The following is an 18,968-nucleotide window of genomic DNA, read 5'->3' on the forward strand; positions in this document are numbered from 1 at the left end:
TCTGGCAGTGGGGAAAGATGTGCTAAGGGGTTGTGTCAGGTTTTTCCTTTGGGAGAATGGAGGAGGTCCTGTTATAAGCTGAGTAATGGTAAAGACTTTAAAGGAGGCTTAATTTTTTTTTTTTCTGGGAAGGCAGCCAAGAAAGTAGAATTGGGTTAAGGTTAGAGAAAGAAAATATCTGCATTTTCATTGACTTAGGAGATGATAAGCTTGGAAAGTAGCGAGGAAGAGATGGGAAAATACTAAGAGAAAAAATAACTTAATTATCTAGGACAGCAGCACAGAAACAGGGAAAGATAACAGAAGTGACATCTCCTGGCTGAGTTAAAAAGCATCACACGAGTATTTCAATGAACTCTAAATGTGAAGGCGTCCACTTCCTTAAGTAACTGGTCTTCTGCTCCTCACATAGTCCAATAAAAGTTACCATTTGTCAAGTACTTTCTATGTAGCAGGCACTCTGCTAAGCAACTTGGATGTCTGGTCTTAACTAATCCTTAAAACAACCTTGGGACGCTGGTACAGTTACTCCATTTTTTAAAATATGTTTTTATTTGAGGGGGAGGGGGAGGGGGAGGAGGAGGATAGCCAGTTATCCTCATTTTATGGATAAAGAAACAAGTTTAGAGCAATATGATCAAGGCTATTCAGCTAAAGGAAAACAGAGTCAGGATTCTAGAAGCAGTGTTCTAAGAAAAGCAGAACGGAGCCCAGCCGGGTATGGCTTAGCAGTTGAGCATTGACCTAGGATCCAAGAGATCACGGTTGAATTCCCGGTCCAGGTACATGCCCAGGTTGTGGGCTCAATCCCCAGTCAGGGGCATGCAGGAGGCAGCCGATCAATGACAACTCTCTCATCGCTGATGTTTCAGTTCTCTCTCTCCCTCTCCTTTCCTCTCTCTAAAATCAATAAAGATATATTTAAAAAAGAAAAAAGTAGGGAAAGCAGTGGAAAGCAGTGGAATGAGTGAGGGAAAGAAGAGAAAATGGAAATTGCCATGGCCAGGTAGCTCAGTTCATTAGAGCATCGTCCTGATATACCAAGGTTGTGAGTTTGATCCCCGGTCAGGGCACATGTAAGAATCAACCAATAAATTCATAAATAAGTGGAATAACAAAAATTGATGTTTGTTTCTCTCTCTCTCTCTCTCTCTCTCTCCTTTTCTCTCTCTCTAAAATCAATAAATTTTTTAAAAAGTTGAAGTTGAAACACAGGAAGCTCAGTGACCTAATGTGCAAGGTGCTGACAGGGAAAGAGTCTCCGAGAGGAGGGAAAGAAGACTGGGCACTTGGGGGGGGGGGGATTTAGGTGACAGAATTTTTGAAAATCAGAACAGGGCACAGTGAAAGTTATAGCAGTTACAGTTCAAAGCTCATAGATTTACATATTTAGAAATTAATACTTTATTCAATGTGTGAAAAATAATACAATACCCTCCAGGCCTGCCACCATCATGACAAGCCCAGCAAGTTTTCGGGCTTACTGATGTTTGCTGAACCTTCCTGCTATCCGTGCTGACGTGTTGAAGAGGCCCTCTGCAGGCTCCTCTCTCTAGCAACAGCTTCTAGTCTAAGTGGTTACACGTTACCTAGCTTTCTGATAAACCATGGCAGAGGGCTTCAGCTGAGAGCTTATCTGACTTGAACTGACTCGATGCATATTCCAGCTAGTAACATTCCAAATCCAGAACAAGCAGGTGATGTGGGCTCTATGGCAGACTTTGGAGTTTTCCTTTAAACCTATCATCCCAAAGCAGCAACATGATCTTCAAGGGCAATGCATCACACTGCTTAAAACACTTTCCAAGCAACTGCACACAAATTCTGAGTCTTGCTGGGCCACATCTTCTGTTTCTTCCCTCCCCTAAGTTCAACTCCATAGTAAAAGGAGGGAAAGCAGTGTGAGTGTGTGAGAGTGTGTGTGTGTGTGTGTGTGTGTGAGAAAATACAATGCAGAGAGAAAGATGATTATGGGGCAACTCTTCCCTTCTCTAACACCCCCCCCCCACACACACACACACACAGTATAAACTGAAAAATTCTTAGGTGTGGCATGAAAGAGTTAAACAAAAGAGGAAAAGACAGAGGAGCAGGCCTTTAAGCTGAAATTTTTACTTCTAATCATTCAAATCTGGAAATCTTCCAACATAGAAAGAGGAAGAAAGAGACCAACCCATGGTCACACCTATGGGGACAATAATGCAGATGGCGAAGGGAGGGCAGAACTTGGCAAAGACATCCAATGTTCCCCCTGTGCCCCGCTTGTTGAGGTCCTCTCAAGAGAAAGACCTCGCCCGGCCGAGCATGGCTCAGAGGTTGAGTGTCGACCCAGGATCCAGGCGATCGGGGTTCAATTCCCGGTCAGGGCACATGCCCGGGTTGCGGGCTCGATCCCCAGTCGGGGGCATGCAGGAGGCAGCTGATCAACGACTCTCTCATCATTGATGTTTCTATCTCTCTATCCCTCTCCTTTCCTCTCTCTGAAATCAATAAAGATATATTTAAAAAAAAGACAAAAAGAGAACAGACCTCAAAAATACTCATGTGGGTCCTGGCCGGTGTGGCTCAGTGATTAAAGTGTCAGCCCGCACACCAAAAGGTCTTGGGGTTTGATTCCCAGTCAAGGGCAGGTACCTGTATTGCAGGTTCCCAGCCCCAGGCAGGGCGCATGTGGGAGGCGATGTTTCTCTCTCTCTCTCTCTCTCTCTCTCCCCCCTCTACCTCTTTCCCTTCCTTCCACTCTCTCTAAAAAAAAAAAAAAAAAAAAATCAATGGAAAAAATATCCTTGGGGAGGATTAACAACAACAACAAAAACTGATGTGGGAGCCTCCTCAGTCTTTTTTGACCTTTGAGCAAGCTCCTCAGTCTGCTAAGGAGAGAGGGTGGGGTTCAGCTTGCATCAATATTTGGCCCTTGGCCTCTAAGTCCCTTGACCCAGACCAGCACAGCAGGCAGTCATCTTCACAGGGCCCTTGCAGCAGTGCTGGCTGAAATCCTCAACATGACAAGCCTGGGCTGGCCCAACCAGCTAAGTCCCGTAATTCAGAACCCCAGGGTGCAGGTGCGGGGATACTGCTCCACTCCCACAGAAAGACAGTAAGGCCTCAGTCCCTCGGGCCTCAGCCAGGGCGTCACGTGGAGTATCAGTACCAGGTGCTGGGCCCACTGCCCAGGAACTTCTCTGAATCAGAAAAGGCCAGCCCTTGACAACCCCCTCCCCTGGACAGGTCCAGCCTTACTGCCATCACAAAGAGCCCAGCACTCCCACATAATCTGCCTCCTACCACTCTCCACCCTCCAGAAGGCAGAAACAAATAAACACTGGGATGAGCAATGAATGCAGCAGCACATTCAGGGAGCAAGACACAGAAGGTTCGAGCAGAGACCCTGTGCTTCATAATTTCTTCTTTCAGACCAAGTAAAATCAGGTGACTCACAGGCGCACACCAAAGGTCCCTCAAGTCTTGCTCAAATGTCACTCTCTAGCCCTATTTAACATTACAACTTCACCTCCCGCCCATATTCCCTATTCCCTTTCACTGCTCCTTGCTTATACTTTTCCATAGCACACATCAATTTGTAATACTCTGTACAATTTACTTCATTGGTAGATTGCCAGCTCTGTGAAGGTAACTTTTACCTGTTTTATTTACTGTTATACCCCCAAAGCCTAGAAGATAGGCACTCAATAAATATTTCTGAATCAGTAAATAAATTTTTATGTCTCTAGCTACCAGATCTCAAAGCCCTGACTGCCAAGGAACCTCCTAAGCAGCAGACCTGTGAACTAGGGACCTATAGCAGGTCGATGATTCTCCCCATCTCAGGCTTTTAGGACGCACTGATGTTCAAGGGCAGTGTGATGATGGAAACAAGAAAACTGGGGTCAGAAAGACCTCTCTATTAACATACTGTGTGATCCTGAGCATATTCCTTAACTTCTCTGAACCTCAATTTCCTCATGTATAAAACAGGAACAATAATATCTGCCTCAAAGAATTATTGTGAGACTGAAGAAGACCATGTACAAAGTAGCCAGCATGGTGCTCCTGGCCATGAAGAGTTACTGTGGTGCTCCAAGAACAAGGACAGGGCTGTCCAGGGAGTCAGCTGTTGCAATAGGCACCCCAACTACGGCATATAGGACTTGCTGGATACCAGTGACTCACCCAGGTGTACAATTACAAACTGTCCCTCCAAATTCACCTCCAAAGGGGAAATCTTATAGCTTTAATTGTTCTAAGAGATAATGAGTCTAGGATGTTTCCTAGGGATGCTTGGTTGTGATTCTCTTTAAGTACCTCACTCCAAAACCTTCCAAATAAGTAACCCTCTTAGGCCAGGCCATGAGATACATCAGCACCTGTTTCTGGGACACTTTATGAACTGCCCCACCCCCACCCCACTGCCACACCAAGACATGAGAAAACTTGGTAAATAACCCAGTAAATAACACGACCACTGGTACAGAGCTACCAGGACGCTCTTCGGTGGACTCTAAATGTATTTTCTTCTAGAACAAGAGATTAATCTCTGTAAACTGTAAGACTTACAAGCCAGGTCAAAGTGACAGTATCTGAGCCTCCTTCCTCTTATCATTATGGTCTAGCTGCCATGGCTACTGTTTAGCTCCTCAAGCAAGTGAATGTGTGTTCCTCCTTTCCTTGGGACCTTTGCACTTGACGTTTCCTCCACCTGGAACACTTTGGTGTCAATCTTCATATGCTGATTCTTCCATTACCCAGTTTGATTTTCTTTGAATACTCATCACTCTCTGATATTATCTTGCTCATTGATTTGTTTATATGCTTACTGTTTGCTTGCCCTTCTTGAACCTAAACCCCACAAAGACCCCATCTGTCTTATTCACAGGATTCACATCCCTCAGGGCACCAAGTCAAGCATCCTGTTCTCTCAGGTTCACCCAGTCTCTCCACAGCCCCCACATAGGGCTTGCCATAGAGAATAAGAAGGTAGTTCTATGCTTCTTCAGCTCAGATGTCACTAGAACACAGTTCAGGAGAAAATTCTGTGGCTTCACACCCGGTCCAGTGCTTTGAAGTTGGGGGTCTCAGCATAAATTCCAACATGGACTAAGTAAATGAAGAGCCTTCTCAGGAGAGCTGAGTTTCCCCTCCTCCTCCCTAGTTAAAGCCACCAAGAGGTCTCCACTTGGCTGCTGGATAGGGCCTGTCACCTTTCCAGGACACCTCCCTCTCCAGTAGTTCCTCTGCCCATAGCATTCACCTAGGCCAGGCCCTGGCATTGGAGGTCAAGAGAAACCCTTTCTCAAACTGACTGGCTCCACAGTAGCAACAGGGGCTATACTGGGCTCTAAAGCTCCTGAGCCCTCTACCAAACCAGCTAGGGAAGGGGCCCGAGTCAATTATGGGTGTTCAACTAAACTGAGTCCTTCAAAGAGGCTATCTGGAGACCAAGCTGGTTTCCTAGGGTGGGGGGGGGGGGTTAAAGTTTGACAGGTGAGAGGTAGGCTTCCTGTGGGGAAAACAGCAAAAGGAGAACTCTGGAGAAGAGATGCTAGAGCCACTAAAGCTGAGGGGTCTCTGCCCACCTCTGCCTGACACACATCCTCCTCCACCCCACCCTCCCTGAACTGTTTCATTTCCTTCCAGAAAACTTTGTTTTGGTTTGATATTTGCCTCTAGGCCTCTGGGAGAATTTTCTGAGCTTTGTTTCTCTTCTTGTTTCTAGGATACCTGGGCTGCTCCCAGAGCAACAAAGCTCAGTAGGAACAAGAGAGTGGGGGTGGGGGTGTTAGGATCACCAGATAGGGAGAGAGGGAGGGAGGGAAAGAGCCTGCTTGGCTCACACAGACTTTGGTGGCCCCCAGATACCCAGAGGCACATCAGGGAGCTCTAGCATAGAGCAAAACTAAAGACCCAGAAAGGGGCCACTTGCAAAGAGAGTACTTAAAGTTCTAGGAAATCAAAAGGTCAGGGAGCAGACTGGGGCGCTGCCCAGGGCTGGCCCAAGACAAGCACACTGAGGAAATCTACCAGAGGTCACAGCAGGGAATCTTCCATACAGCACCTGGAAGGATAATGACTGGCAAGCACATGAACCAGGCTGGGACCTGCCCTTAAACAGAAGCACACACCCTTAAAGGCGCCACGCCTAGGGTCCAGGGGCATATGGGGAAGAGAGGGGGAGCAGGGCTCCACAACTCCAAGAGCAGAATCACAGGGCTCAGAATGCACTGAGCAGAAGCTCAGGCCTTTCCTAGCCAGCCCCAGCCCCACCTCCAACAAGAAGGAACCTAGCTTTCCCAGGCAGAGGCAGGCACGACTGGAATTCCCCTGAGGCAGGCTGCACAGGGTATCCAGCAACAGAAGTCATTCATCAACTTGCTTCTAGAGGGGTAGAAGGAGGTCAGTTCAGCTTCTGCACGGTAAAGCCAGTGCAGCTCCCACAGCATCCCCACCAGATATCAAATGTCCAAGGGACACTCAGGAGAGACACTGACCCCAGAACCCAGAAGCAGAAATCTCCCTGGCATAGACTGAGATGCCCATAAATTGGGCATTTCTCATTCAGATGTTAAGTAGACAGTTCAGGGGAAAAGCAACTTTTCAAAATGAGCAAAATGTCTGGTCTTCCTCCATTTTAAAAGAGCTACCCTGGCAAGTGTGGCTCAATTGCTTAAGCTCTTTGAAACTTAGTTTCTAAAATATAGGACAATAACAGTACCAACCTCACAGGGCTGCTCTGAGCATTAAATAAAATAATTCCTGTAAAATGCTTAACAAAGTGCCTGGCACATAATAAGTTCTTGATAAGGTAGCTTTTTTAATGGGATGCTAAAACTAAGAAAACCATATCTGGTACAAAACCTAACTGTGAAGCTCACACTGTGTAAGTCACACTGGAGAACCAAGCTGAGGGTAGGGCAAGAGAAGGAGAACAGTGGCCTTCCCATTTTCATGTTTCTATGCCCAGCAGCAAAGAACAGAGGCTTACCACACCAGAAGGGGCCCCAAGCCTCCAAAAGAAACACTTCTGCAAAAGCCTAAAGAAATGATGGTTGGGGGCTTCTCACCTATAAGAGCAAAGGAGTGAGAAGGCAGCAAGAACACCAGCCCCAGAATCCTACTTTTCTTCCATGGCACTGACATCTCTCAAAGTGACTAGAGTAGACAAATGTTCAGAGCAGCATTTTTCCTAATAGCCAAAAAGCAGAAACAATGTCCATATGCTCATCAACTGATGAAGAAATAAAATGTGATACTTTATCTCTAATGGAAGGTTAGTGGCCATAGAAAGGAATGAAGTACTGATACCTACTACAACATGTATGAACCATGAAAAAAAGTCACAAAAGGCCAAATATTGTATGATTCCATTTACATGAAATATGCAGAACAGACATATCTATATAGACAGAACATAGATTAGTTGCTGCCCAAGGATGGAGATCTTAGGGGGAAATGGAGAGTGACTGCTAAAGAGTATGGGGTTTCTTTTTAGGGTGATGAGAATGTTGTAGAATTGATTGTGGTGATAGCTGCACAACTCTGTAGATACACTAAAAACCACTGAATTGTGCATTTTAATGTTTTAATATGTTTTTATTGATTTTTTTAGAGAGATAGAAACATCAATGAGAAACATTGATTGGCTGCCTCCTGCACACTCCCTACTGGGGATCGAGCCTGCTACCCAGGCATGTGCCCTGACTAGCTAGAATCCAAGCCGTGACCTCTTGGTGCAGGGGATGATGCTCAACCAACTGAGCCACACCAGCCGGGCTTAACAGTGCATTTTAAATGAGAGAATTGTGTGGTTTATGTATTACATCTCAATAAAGCTGTTTTTTAAAATTACTACAAGGTAGATATTAAAGATGGTATTGGGAACTGTGTATAATATAAAACGTCAATCTATATGTGTGAGTAGGAATGGATGGCCAAAAAGCCAGAGCCTTTTCCTGGCCCTGTATCTCCTTTACAAAAATGGCACTGAAACATTAACCTGGATATATATCCCAGAAAATACCAGAAAACCCCTGCCCAGCCCAACTGGTTTAGCATGGCTATAAACTCCCATGCAATATGACTTCTTCCAAGGTACTTACCCAGCTGGGTAGGCAACTAAACCAGATCGGGGGTCACAGGCAAGTCCTCTGCCCCCAGACACTGTTATTCCAAGTACCTTCTCCAAGGTCACCTGTTAGAGCAAGAGAGAGAAGTGGCATGTTAGGGACAGAATGGGGTTGGAACAGAGGTACTGAAGATACTCAGGATCATCCTGTAGTTCTACTTTCCTGATGCCCCTGTCTTCAGGAGAATGGGCTACTGACTTTTCCAGGTTCTGTTCTGGCCACAGGCCACTTGATTACATGGAAGAAAGCTAGTGTGCATCACTGCCTTTTAGCAGAGCTCAATCTGCTGGTACCACGGGAATGAAAATGAAGGGGTTAAAGCTCTGTTCATGGACACAGAGGAAAAGGCACTCTCACAATCCAGAAAGGCTCCTTTTACAGGATAAAGCCTTGGGTCCCCAGACTGGCTCTTGGGTAGATGATACTCAGGGGAGGTCATTGATCTTCGTGCCTTGGCAAGCATGAAAGAATGGCCACTCTGATCTACCAAGAGCCAGAAAAATGTTAGGTATCAATTAGGTGACTAATAATATCCCTGATCTTTGCATTCTATCACGTTCTTCCCTCCATCAGAGGACTCCATCCCCACCCAAATGTCTGCCAGTTCATACAGACTATGAGCCTAGGAGGCAGAAACATGGTTTAATGCTGTATTTTGCTAAGCACAGATGCTCAGAGTAACTCTAATTATTATTATTAAGCCACAACTCCCACAGAAATGAAAGGGAAACGTGTAAAGTACTCAGAGATTCTGAGAGGACATGGCCACACAAGATATTCAGCATCACTCTCATCATCACTATTGTTATCCCACATGTCTGCAGTCCCCAGGGCACACATTGGACTACCCTCAAATAGTTTACTCGTCTTTCTGCCAGATGATGCCACGCGAGATTCAGACTGCCCTGTAACCTCTTGCCTGTCACTAAATCTTACCCCTTGCTACAGAATGTCTTGCTCGTTACTCCAGGTCCAGTCTTCTCTAGTGCTATCTGGATTCCCTGCACTGTCGCTGGCTCAAAGAAATGGGTTTCTGAATTTGAATTGCCAAGTAAACCAGCTAGACTGTTCTCTGTTAAGGGAGTCTCAGGGGTCCCAGGAAGGCGATGTAAATCAGAAACACTTGACGGGTATTCATATCTGTGGCAGGGTGATCTACTCTTAGTCCAGGCCAGTTTCCAGAGAGGGGAAGCCCAGAATCAATTAGGGTAGTTCTAGGGTCACTCCTTCTCTCTTACTGTCCCACCTGGAGAATTTGAAGTGTTCCTAGAGGGATTTTTAAATTCTCATCTCCAAGGACCATTTTAGTTTAAATTAGGTTCGAAGGAAATGCTCTTTGGCTGCTAAGACCAAAATAAGTCTTTTGGGACATTATAGTTAAAACCTATTTCCCAGAAGGGTCCCCAAGAGTCTTCTGTGCTCCTTGGGGATATGGACGGATTCTCAGTCTACTCACAAAGAGGCAGTCTACTTCTAGGGCACCAGACCAACCCATAGCTCCCTGGCAAGCACCACACTTGCCACTTACCCGTGGGCGTGTCTGAGGCACCAAGCCTAGTGTGGGATACACTAACTTTAGCCTACTCAACACATTTTTTATTTTTTAATTGTTTATCAAGAAAAAATATTCCTTAGCCCAAATATTCATGTTTCATAGTTCAGGAACACAGGTCAGTAATAAACTTCCATGGAACTCAACCCAAAGAAATTCTTTACATTTGAAAATCACTTTACACTCTGAAAGATACCAGCTTTGCTCATCACCTCAAAATCATGCATGGAATCATAATTTTTTTTTAATCCTCTGAGGATATTTTTTCCCATTTCTTTTCAGAGAGGGTGGAAGGGAGAGAGAGAAAGAGAAACATCAATGAGAGAGAGAGATATCAGTTGGCTGCCTCCTGCACATGCTCCGATCCCTGACTGGAGATGGATCCTGCAAACCGAGGTACATGCCCTTGGCCAGAATCGAACCTGAGACCCTTCAGTCCACAGGCGGACGTTCTAACCACTGAGACAAACCAGCTAGGGCTAGAATCATAATTTCTGTAGAAATTTCTGTATGTCTTCTTTCTTGGTTCTGCCACAGCAAATGTATCACTCTGACAATATGAAATCGCTGACACTTGGCCAGAAGGCCACACATCTGAGGTTTTGTCAAAACACTGGGAGGCATGGTAATTGTATTCTCCTTAACACCAACATCCTTCCTGATAGAGAAATGGATCCACAATACGTTCTTTTTGTTGTTAAGGGCAATACATTCTTGCTAGTGTGCCTTATCATATGCCTTCTTCCATACTTTTTCTCAGCTTAATGACCCCCTGGCACTGGCAGGAGAGCACAAAATAACCCTGGGGAAATGTGGGGGTCACTCAGTTCAGAACACCACTCCCTATCCTGGCACTGTGCCTCTGGCTATCCCAGAGGGAGGGATGTTCAGGAACATTCCTGCTGCACCAACTGCCTACTACAGAGAAGAAAGAGAAAAGCTCGCAGCCACATTACCCACATAGGGGGAAGGTCATAAAATCAAGTACAGTGAGTTAAAAGGCTGTTCAAGTCCTATTTCCTTCAAGCTAATCTGATTTCAGACAAATCTTTTGGATTCAAATTTGCATCAATCCCTCCCTTTGCTTCAACTTGGTCTGTTGATTCTCAGCTTCCCTTTCCTCTGACAGGAATTTGGGTAGGTGTTTTGTGGGTAGATGATCCAATTCCATAGAGAATTGATTCTGAAACTAGCCTGGACCTTTCACTAACAGTTTAAAGCAGGAAGGAGAAGTGAGTTACTCAGATCCTAAAGACTAATGTTTATCAAAGGTTTCTTTCTTTTTCTTTTTTTCTTTTTTTTTTTAACTATACCTTTATTGATTTCAGAGAGGAATGGAGAGGGAGAAAGAGAGCTAGAAACATCAATGATGAGAGAGTCATTGATCGAGCCCACAACCGGGCATGTGCCCTGACTGGGAATCGAACCCCGATCGCCTGGATCCTAGGTCGACGCTCAACCGCTGAGCCACGCCCGGCCGGGCTATCAAAGGTTTCTGACCACAACCCACAATAAGAAACACATCTTATATCATGACGCAGTATATACCCCACATGTATGTGTGTGCATGTGCATAAAATTGAAATAAAAGTTTCACAAAACGCCCGGACAGGCATGGCTCAGCAGCTGAGCATTGACCTATGATCCAAGAGATGACGGTTTGATTCCTGGTCAGGGCACATGCCGGGTTGCGGGGCTGGATCCCCAGTCGGGGGCGTGCAGGAGGCAGCCGATCAATGACTCTCTCACCATTGATGTTTCTATTTCTCTCTCTTCCTGTCCCTCTGAAATCAATAAAGATTTTTTTTTTTTAAATGGTTTCACAAAACAATACTTTTATTGCATGTAGTACTGTATGCAATCAATAATGTAACATTCTATTTTCTATTTTATTCTATTTTATTAAAAAATGATTCTGGTCTAGCGGGCAAGGCTCAGCAGTTGAGCAGTGACCTATGATCCAGGAGATCAAGGTTCAATTCCTAGTCAGGGCACAGTCCCAGGTTGCAGGCTTGATCCCCAGTGGAGGGAGTACAGGAGGCAGCCTATCAATGACTCTCTCATCATTGATGTTTCTGTATCTCTCTCCCTTCCTCTCTCTGAAATCAATAAAGACATATTTTAAATAATAATAATAATAATTCTGGTCATGCCCCACTTTATTGATTTTATGACCTACAAAATGGCTGGAAGCTAGCTACAGTTTGAGAAACCCTGCTATAGATCATCATTTTCTGCAGGGCCTGAGTTTCAGGCTCTGACCTCTGGGACCTTTGTGTTCCCCAGTCACTTTCCTCCTAGGATTCTCAGCAGTGTACAGACATCTGGGCTAGGAAACCCCATGGCAGGAGTTTGCCTAGGCTCAAAACTTGGCTTATTTTCTAAGGATTTGTGGGTTTTGGCTTTTTTGGGCTTTCTGAGCAACTAGCTATCCAAGGGGAAAGCAGGGGGAGGCAATTTCCTTTGGCTCAGTGGAGGGGAAGAGGAGGGGAAAAACATTTGGGGGCATCAGCTGGTTTTTATTTTATGTTCTAACTCAAACCAGCTTCCTGTTTGCAGGGAGGTTTTGGGCTGAGCTCCACTTTCAAAGGATCTGAGAGTTCAGAACTCCTGAAAGCCTCCAACATCTAGGTCTATTTTGCAAGGCTCCATGGGCTTTATAAACAGAGCATGGTTTCCATCTACCCTAGAAAATGGAGACAAACCTGGACCCTCCCTGCAAACACACCACAGGCTAAAGGCACCCAACTTCTTGCAGTGGTGTGCTGGAGCCGGTTTGCACTGGCTCGAGAGAGCTGATCATGCACATCTTTTCCCACCTCCACATTCAGTGACAGCACATTGGTAGCTTAAAATCACCATGGTGGGAGTACTTACACCATGGAAATCAGCAAACACTACATATCAGAGTCCTCCCCCCCCCCCCCCCCCGAGAGCCTGTAAACATTTACCATCATACCACTGAGTTCAAGTAACTATTATCTCTCACTTAGTCTGTGGCTATAACTCCCATGTGTTCTCTCTGCTTCAGGCCTTCCCCCTACAGACTTTTTCCAACATGGCAAGCCACAATGATAATTTTAAAATATGCATGAGGTCATATCATCACTCTGTTCAAAACCTTCCAATGGCTTCCCATCCTTAAGTTCAAATCCAAATACTTTACTGGTTTACAAGGCCCTAAATCATCTGGCCTCTGGCTACCTCCCTAACCTCATTTCCTACACTCTCCCTCTCACTTACTCCACCCCCACCACCCTGGCTGCCTTAAGCACTTCAAGCAGATTCTAGCCTCAGGTCCTTTGCATATGCCATTCTTTGGACCAAAATGCTCTCATCTCAGATATTCACAGAGCTAGTTCACTCAGGTCTTTGCTCAAAGGTCTCCTCCTCAGAGAAGGCTTTCCAGACTAGTTTTTCTGCTATCACTCTATACCCAATTTATCCTGCTTTATTTTTCTTATAGCACTTAGTCAGGCAGTGACATGATATTGATTATATCTCTATCAACATATTTATCGTCTGTTTTCTCCATCAGAATATGAGCTCCTTGAAAGCAAGGAGCTATTCCTCACTGATGCATCCCTAGCATGTAATTTATATAGTGCTAAGCACACAATGGGGCACTTGATAAATATTTGATGAATAAATGAATACATGGCAGAGGCTTCAGAAAAAGTGAAAGACCAGACATAAGAATTCCAGGAAAACTGTGGTATTTCAAGCCAGAAGAGTTGCTTTCCACAAAGTATCTAAAACTGGTTGTGACAGAAAGACCACATCCAGATTAAGACAAGTAGATAGAGATTTTAGGAAATATTTTTTTTCTTGCCCTGGCCATTGTAGCTCAGTGGTTAGAACACCGGCCCACAAACTAAAGGTTCACAGTTTGGACTCCCAGTCAAGGGCAAGAACCTGGGCTGCAGGTTCGATCCCCAGCCCTAGTTGGGCCGCGTGCAGGGGGCAATCAATCCACATGTTGACACATCGATGTTTCTCTCTCTCCCTCTTCCCCTCTCCCTCCCTCCATCCCTTCTACTCTCTCTAAAAATTAATGGGGAAAAAAATCCTCAGGAGAGGATTAACAACAACTACAAAAAACAGCTAAACTACAGAACAACAATCATCCAAAACTGCAGAAATCTACCTGGACAAAAGTCCTATAACTAAGGATATAAAGAAGTCACATTGAGACTGGTAAAAGGTATGGAGATGCAGAACAGGCTGGTCCTACATCCATGTGTGGTGGATAAAAACTGGGAAGGATATCTCAACTGCAGAGGTTTTCTCTGAGGAATGAGGGATCGTAGTCCTACACCAGGCCTCCCAGCCCAGGGTTCCAGGCCAGGAAGAGAAGTCCCATAACTTCTGTCTGTAAAAACCAGCGAGGACTGAGGCTGAGTGAGACAGGGCTGCTGGAGCCCCGGGCAGTTCCTCTTAAAGAGACCATGCACATACTTACTCAGACTCACTCACCCGGATCTCCAGCACTCGGGAAGTAGCTGGGAAGGCACCAGGGACATACGGGGGGTAACTGAAGTGTCTGGCATCAGAATAATAGCTGAAAGGCAGCCAGACAGAAGCACTGGCAGAGTCCATTATTCCTTTTCTGAGCCCTCCCACCACAGAGTCAGCAGGCTGGCACCATATCTGAGTCTTTATCAACCTGGCTCACACTGTTCTCCCCACCCTGGCGATTCCCTAAGACCCTGCCCCACTAACTTGTGTACCTACCCAAGTGGTTTCCAGTGGCGTTTCCAGCCACGACAAATGGCCTGTCGTGGCTCAGGCTTCAGGTTATCCTAAAATCTCTCAAACAAGCAGCATCTGGCCTCAGCTGGCCCCATATCTCTCCCTAAGTGGCCCCAGGCCTGGCACTAGCAGCAGCTTGGCTTTGTCTGGGCACCTCCAAGCCCAGCATAAGTAGCAGCCATCTGCAGATCATTTTATAGCTCATCATGATGGCTGGCCCTGGGTACAACACAGGCAGCAGTTGACCTTGTCCACACTTTCTGGGAGGCCCCAGAGCCAGTCCACCCAGTGAACAGCTTCAGACCATGCCAAAGTACCACCCAACCATCTCCATAAGCAACACACTCAAGGAGTAGAATCAGTAGCCACCAGAGCCCTGATGAAATAAGTCCTGCTCTGTGGGGTGGGCACCTGCACAGCTGTTTCTCCATAATGGTTGGTGGTCACAGCCAGTTCTTGCAGATGAGCAACCTGGGGGTATATCCCTCCAATTGGTGTGTCAACAGCAATCAAGGATCAACTAGAAAAGGAGGGGGTACACAGCCCACACAATGGGGGGCACACCTTGAGTGCCCAGCTTGTATGAATGGGGAGGTTGTACTGCTGGACCCTACAGAACACCTACTACATAAGGCCACTCTACCAAGCCTGGGAGATGTAGCAGCTCTGCCTAATGCATAGAAACAAACACAGGGAGGCTGCCAAAATGAGGAGACAAAGAAACATGTCCCAAATGAAAAAAACAGAACAAAACTCCAGAAAAAGAACTAAATAAAATGGAGACAAGCAATCTACTAGATGCAGAGTTCAAAACACTGGTTATAAGGATGCTCAATGAACTTAGGGGAAGAGTAGATGAACTTAGAGAGCACTTCAACAGCATAAAAAAGGATATGGAACCATAAAAAAGAACCAGTCAAAAATGAAGGATACACTAACTAAAATGAAGAATAGTTTACAGGGAAGCAACAGTAGAGTAGATGAAGCCAAGAAACAAAACAGTGATTTGGAATATAAGGAAGCAAAAAACACCCAATCAAAATAGCAAAAAGAAAACAATCCAAAAACATTAGGATAGTGTAAGAAGCCTCTGAGGCAACTTCAAGCATAGCAACATTCACATCATGGGGACACTGGAAGGAGAGGAGAGGAGAGAGAGCAAGAAATTGAAAACCTATTTGAAAAAATAAAGACAGAAAACTTCCTTAACACTGGTGAAGGAAATCGACATACAAGTCCAGGAATTGCAGAGAGTCCCAAACAAGATGAACCCCAAAAGGCCCACACCAAGGCACATCATCAGTAAAATGCAAAAGGTTAAAGACAAAGAGATAATTTTAAAAGCAATTAGTTACCTACAAGGGAGCTCCCATAAGCCTGTCAGCCGATTTTTCAACAGAAACTTTGCAGGCCAGAAGGGACTGGCAAGAATATTCAAAGTGATGAAAAGCAAGGACCTAGAACCAATACTACACTTCCTGGCCAAGCTATCATTTAGAATCAAAGAACATATAAAGAGCTTCCCACACAAGAAAAAGCTAAAGGAATTCATCACCACCACACCAGTATTGCATGTAATGTTAAAGGGTCTTTCTTGAAGAAGGAGGAGGATGAGGAGGAAAGAAAAGAGCAAATATATGAACAATCAAATACTTATCTATCAACAACTGAATCTAAAAAACAAAATAAACGAACAAACAGAACAGAAATAGACTCATAGATACAGAGAACATTTTGATGTTTGCCCAATAGGAGAGGGGTCAGGGGGATGGGTGAAAAAGGTGAAGGAATTAAGAAGTACAAATTGGTAATTACAGAACAGTCAAAAGGATGTAAAGTATAGCATAGAGAATATAGTCAATATTGTAATAACTATGTATGGTGTTAGATGGATATAAGATATATCAGGATGATCACTTAGTAAGTTGTATGTCTAATCAGTGGGGTGTACACCTGAAACTAATTTAATATTGTACAATAACTATAATTGAAAAATAAAAAATTATTAAAATTAAATAAATAAATTAAATAAAATTATAATGTCACTTAAAAAAAAAGTCTGGGCTGAGGCCCAAAGTTCTGACAGGAACTTCAGCTCCAAACTCTCATTACCCACATGCCAATGAAAAACAGCCCAAAAGACACACTAGAGTCCAGGTAAGTGATTAAGGCCAGTGACTTAGAACAAAACTGCTACAGGCAGCAAGCAATCCAATATATCTACAGTTCTCGAAACATTGCTTCATATATAAGTAAAAAACTCAGAGCTAAGAAGAGGGCACCCAGCTTGTACTCTATAGTGATCTCCTCCACATCCAAAACAAGTCCTAAAAGCAGGAAGAATAATCAAGTTGTGACCCAGCCTTTGCTTCGGCAGGTGGAAAGTGTTGAAATAAAGGAAAGCCTATACCAGCCTGAAAGAAGGTGTCATCTTTCCCCAGAAGCAAGGCTGCAGGAGGACAGAATTACTACAGGTATACTGTGAAGGTGGGCTTGAATACCCACCACTCCCAGCATGCACTAGGCATGGCTGTATTTTATTCTCTTGAGAGGAAAAAGGAAAGCAAAATCATCCCTCACTATAATGAGATAAAGGGATAACTTCATAATAGCCTATTCCCAAGAGAGTAAAAAAAAGAATAAAGCCAACTGTTTAAGTGCTCTTCTGGCTCTCATTAAAGGAGATGGAAAAAACAGGTGGTTCAGAGGCGACAGATAGGACTACTCATTCATACTAGAGGGAACAGTATTTTCCAACATGCAGATTACAACCTATTAATGGGACTTGAAATTGACTTAGTGAGTAGTGAATAAACAGAATAAAAATAAATCTCATGGCATGCTGTAAGGGTAAGTATTGATCATGAAGCTTTTGTTTCGGGGGGGGTGTCTGTGTGTGTACTGTGTCACATTGTATAATGTATTTTTTTTCTTCTTTTTGGCCAATCCTCACCTGAGGATATTTTTCCATTGATTTTTTTTTTTTAGAGGGAGGGGAGGGGAGGGAGGGATGGGGGGGAGAGAGAGAATGCTCAAATAAGAGGAAGAGAGATGATTTCTGAACAGGATCAAAAAAGGGAAACAACAAAGCTGTCTTGAAGGGTGAGATGGTATTTGACCTTGACCTTGCAGTGAGGATAGGACTTTGACAGATGGACATACAGAGAGAAGGAATTCTCAGTAGAAGAAGCTGCATGACCAAAAGTTTGGCAGAAGGAAATAAAAGAGCAAGTGAGCAATGGTGAAGCAAAGACTGTATAGATGAGTAAGTCAGGAGAGGAAGACTGCAGCCAGACCAGGTAGGCCCTGAATGCCAAACTGAGTGGGCCATCTGTAGGCCTGGGAAGCCATTGAAGGGTTTCAAGCCTGGGACACAATCAAAGCTATGTTTTGGCGATGATGTATATAAAACATACACACAGGCAGGGAGCCCAATCAGGAGGCTGTTAAAATAGTTCAGGTGAGAAGTAATGAGACTCTAGATCAGCATGAAGATAGTGGGAGTAGAAGAGAAATGACGGATTCAAAAGTAACAAAGCAAATAGAATTGGTAGGACTAGACAGTGTAGAAGTCTGGAGAAAAAAGATGGCACAAATCTTGAACCTCAGAGACAGGGAATAAAGTGGTACCATGAAAAGAAACGGTGCCATGATCAAAAAGAGGACATGGGTCTGGACACAAAAGGAAGGATGGGAGCCAATGATGTCGGTTTTGAATCTAAGGTGCTTCAGAAATATTTAGTAGGAACCACAGAACATTCAATTTAGCAACAAAAACAAGAGTTAATGGCTGGGAGAGGTCATGACTAGAAATAAATATTTGAGGATTATTCACATGGAGGTGAAAACCACCACTGAAAGTACAATGAGACAGAAGATGGAGGGAAGGGAGAGAGAAACTAAGGATAGAACCATGGGGAATACCTATTTTTAGAGTATGAAGATGATGTGGCCAGGCAGTCAGAAAGGGAGGAGGGGAACCAGGAAGCCACTGAAGGGGAGAATTCCCAGAAGGGACTGGCGGTTGATGTAAGTGCTAAAAAGAAATAAAGGAGGCAAGAAGAAAACTCTCCAGAGTCCAGAGCCATTTGTAACATAGGTGGCAGAGCACAGGGTCCCAAGCAGTCCCACACCCCTAACACTCAAAGGAACAGGGTCTTCTAAGTTTTTCTGTTCTCTCTCTCTCTCTCTCTCTCTCTCATCCCTTTACTCCCACCCCAGAAATGAGCAGTTCACAAGCCGGAGGAGAGGTACCAGACAATGAAAGATCTAGTTTGTAGAGTCAAGACAATGACACTGCTAGAGAAGGGCTTCTGGCTTGAGCCTGGGGTGTAAATAATTCAGATTTGCCCTCCCTTTCTTAATGTGAGGGGCCACTATAGGAAGTCTGCAAAGGTAGAACTAAGAGGCAGGCCAGAGCCACAAAAAGCCAGGGTCATCTAAGATTCAGCTCACCTCAAACTGGTAAAGGAAACTCCAGCAACTTGGAGGGAGCTTATCTCCGTTTTTTTTGTTGCCATGTTTGCCATGTTTTTTTGCCACCA

General features: G+C 44.6%; 1 protein-coding gene and 1 pseudogene across 1 annotated transcript in view; both read right to left on the reverse strand.

Moving 5' to 3' along the window:
* The window catches only part of MAPKBP1 (mitogen-activated protein kinase binding protein 1), a 59,230-nt gene that overhangs the window by 21,053 nt on the left and 19,209 nt on the right, over window positions 1-18,968 (reverse strand). The window contains exon 3 of the mRNA XM_016212334.2: window positions 8,094-8,185. Coding sequence (XP_016067820.2) covers window positions 8,094-8,185 — 92 coding nt within the window. The remainder of the gene's footprint in view (window positions 1-8,093; window positions 8,186-18,968) is intronic.
* LOC148094149 (cytochrome c oxidase subunit 6C-like) lies at window positions 8,988-10,296 on the reverse strand (annotated as a pseudogene).

Source organism: Miniopterus natalensis, chromosome 1 (genome assembly GCF_054644295.1).
Source record: "Miniopterus natalensis isolate mMinNat1 chromosome 1, mMinNat1.hap1, whole genome shotgun sequence".
Classification (NCBI taxonomy): Eukaryota; Metazoa; Chordata; class Mammalia; order Chiroptera; family Miniopteridae; genus Miniopterus; species Miniopterus natalensis.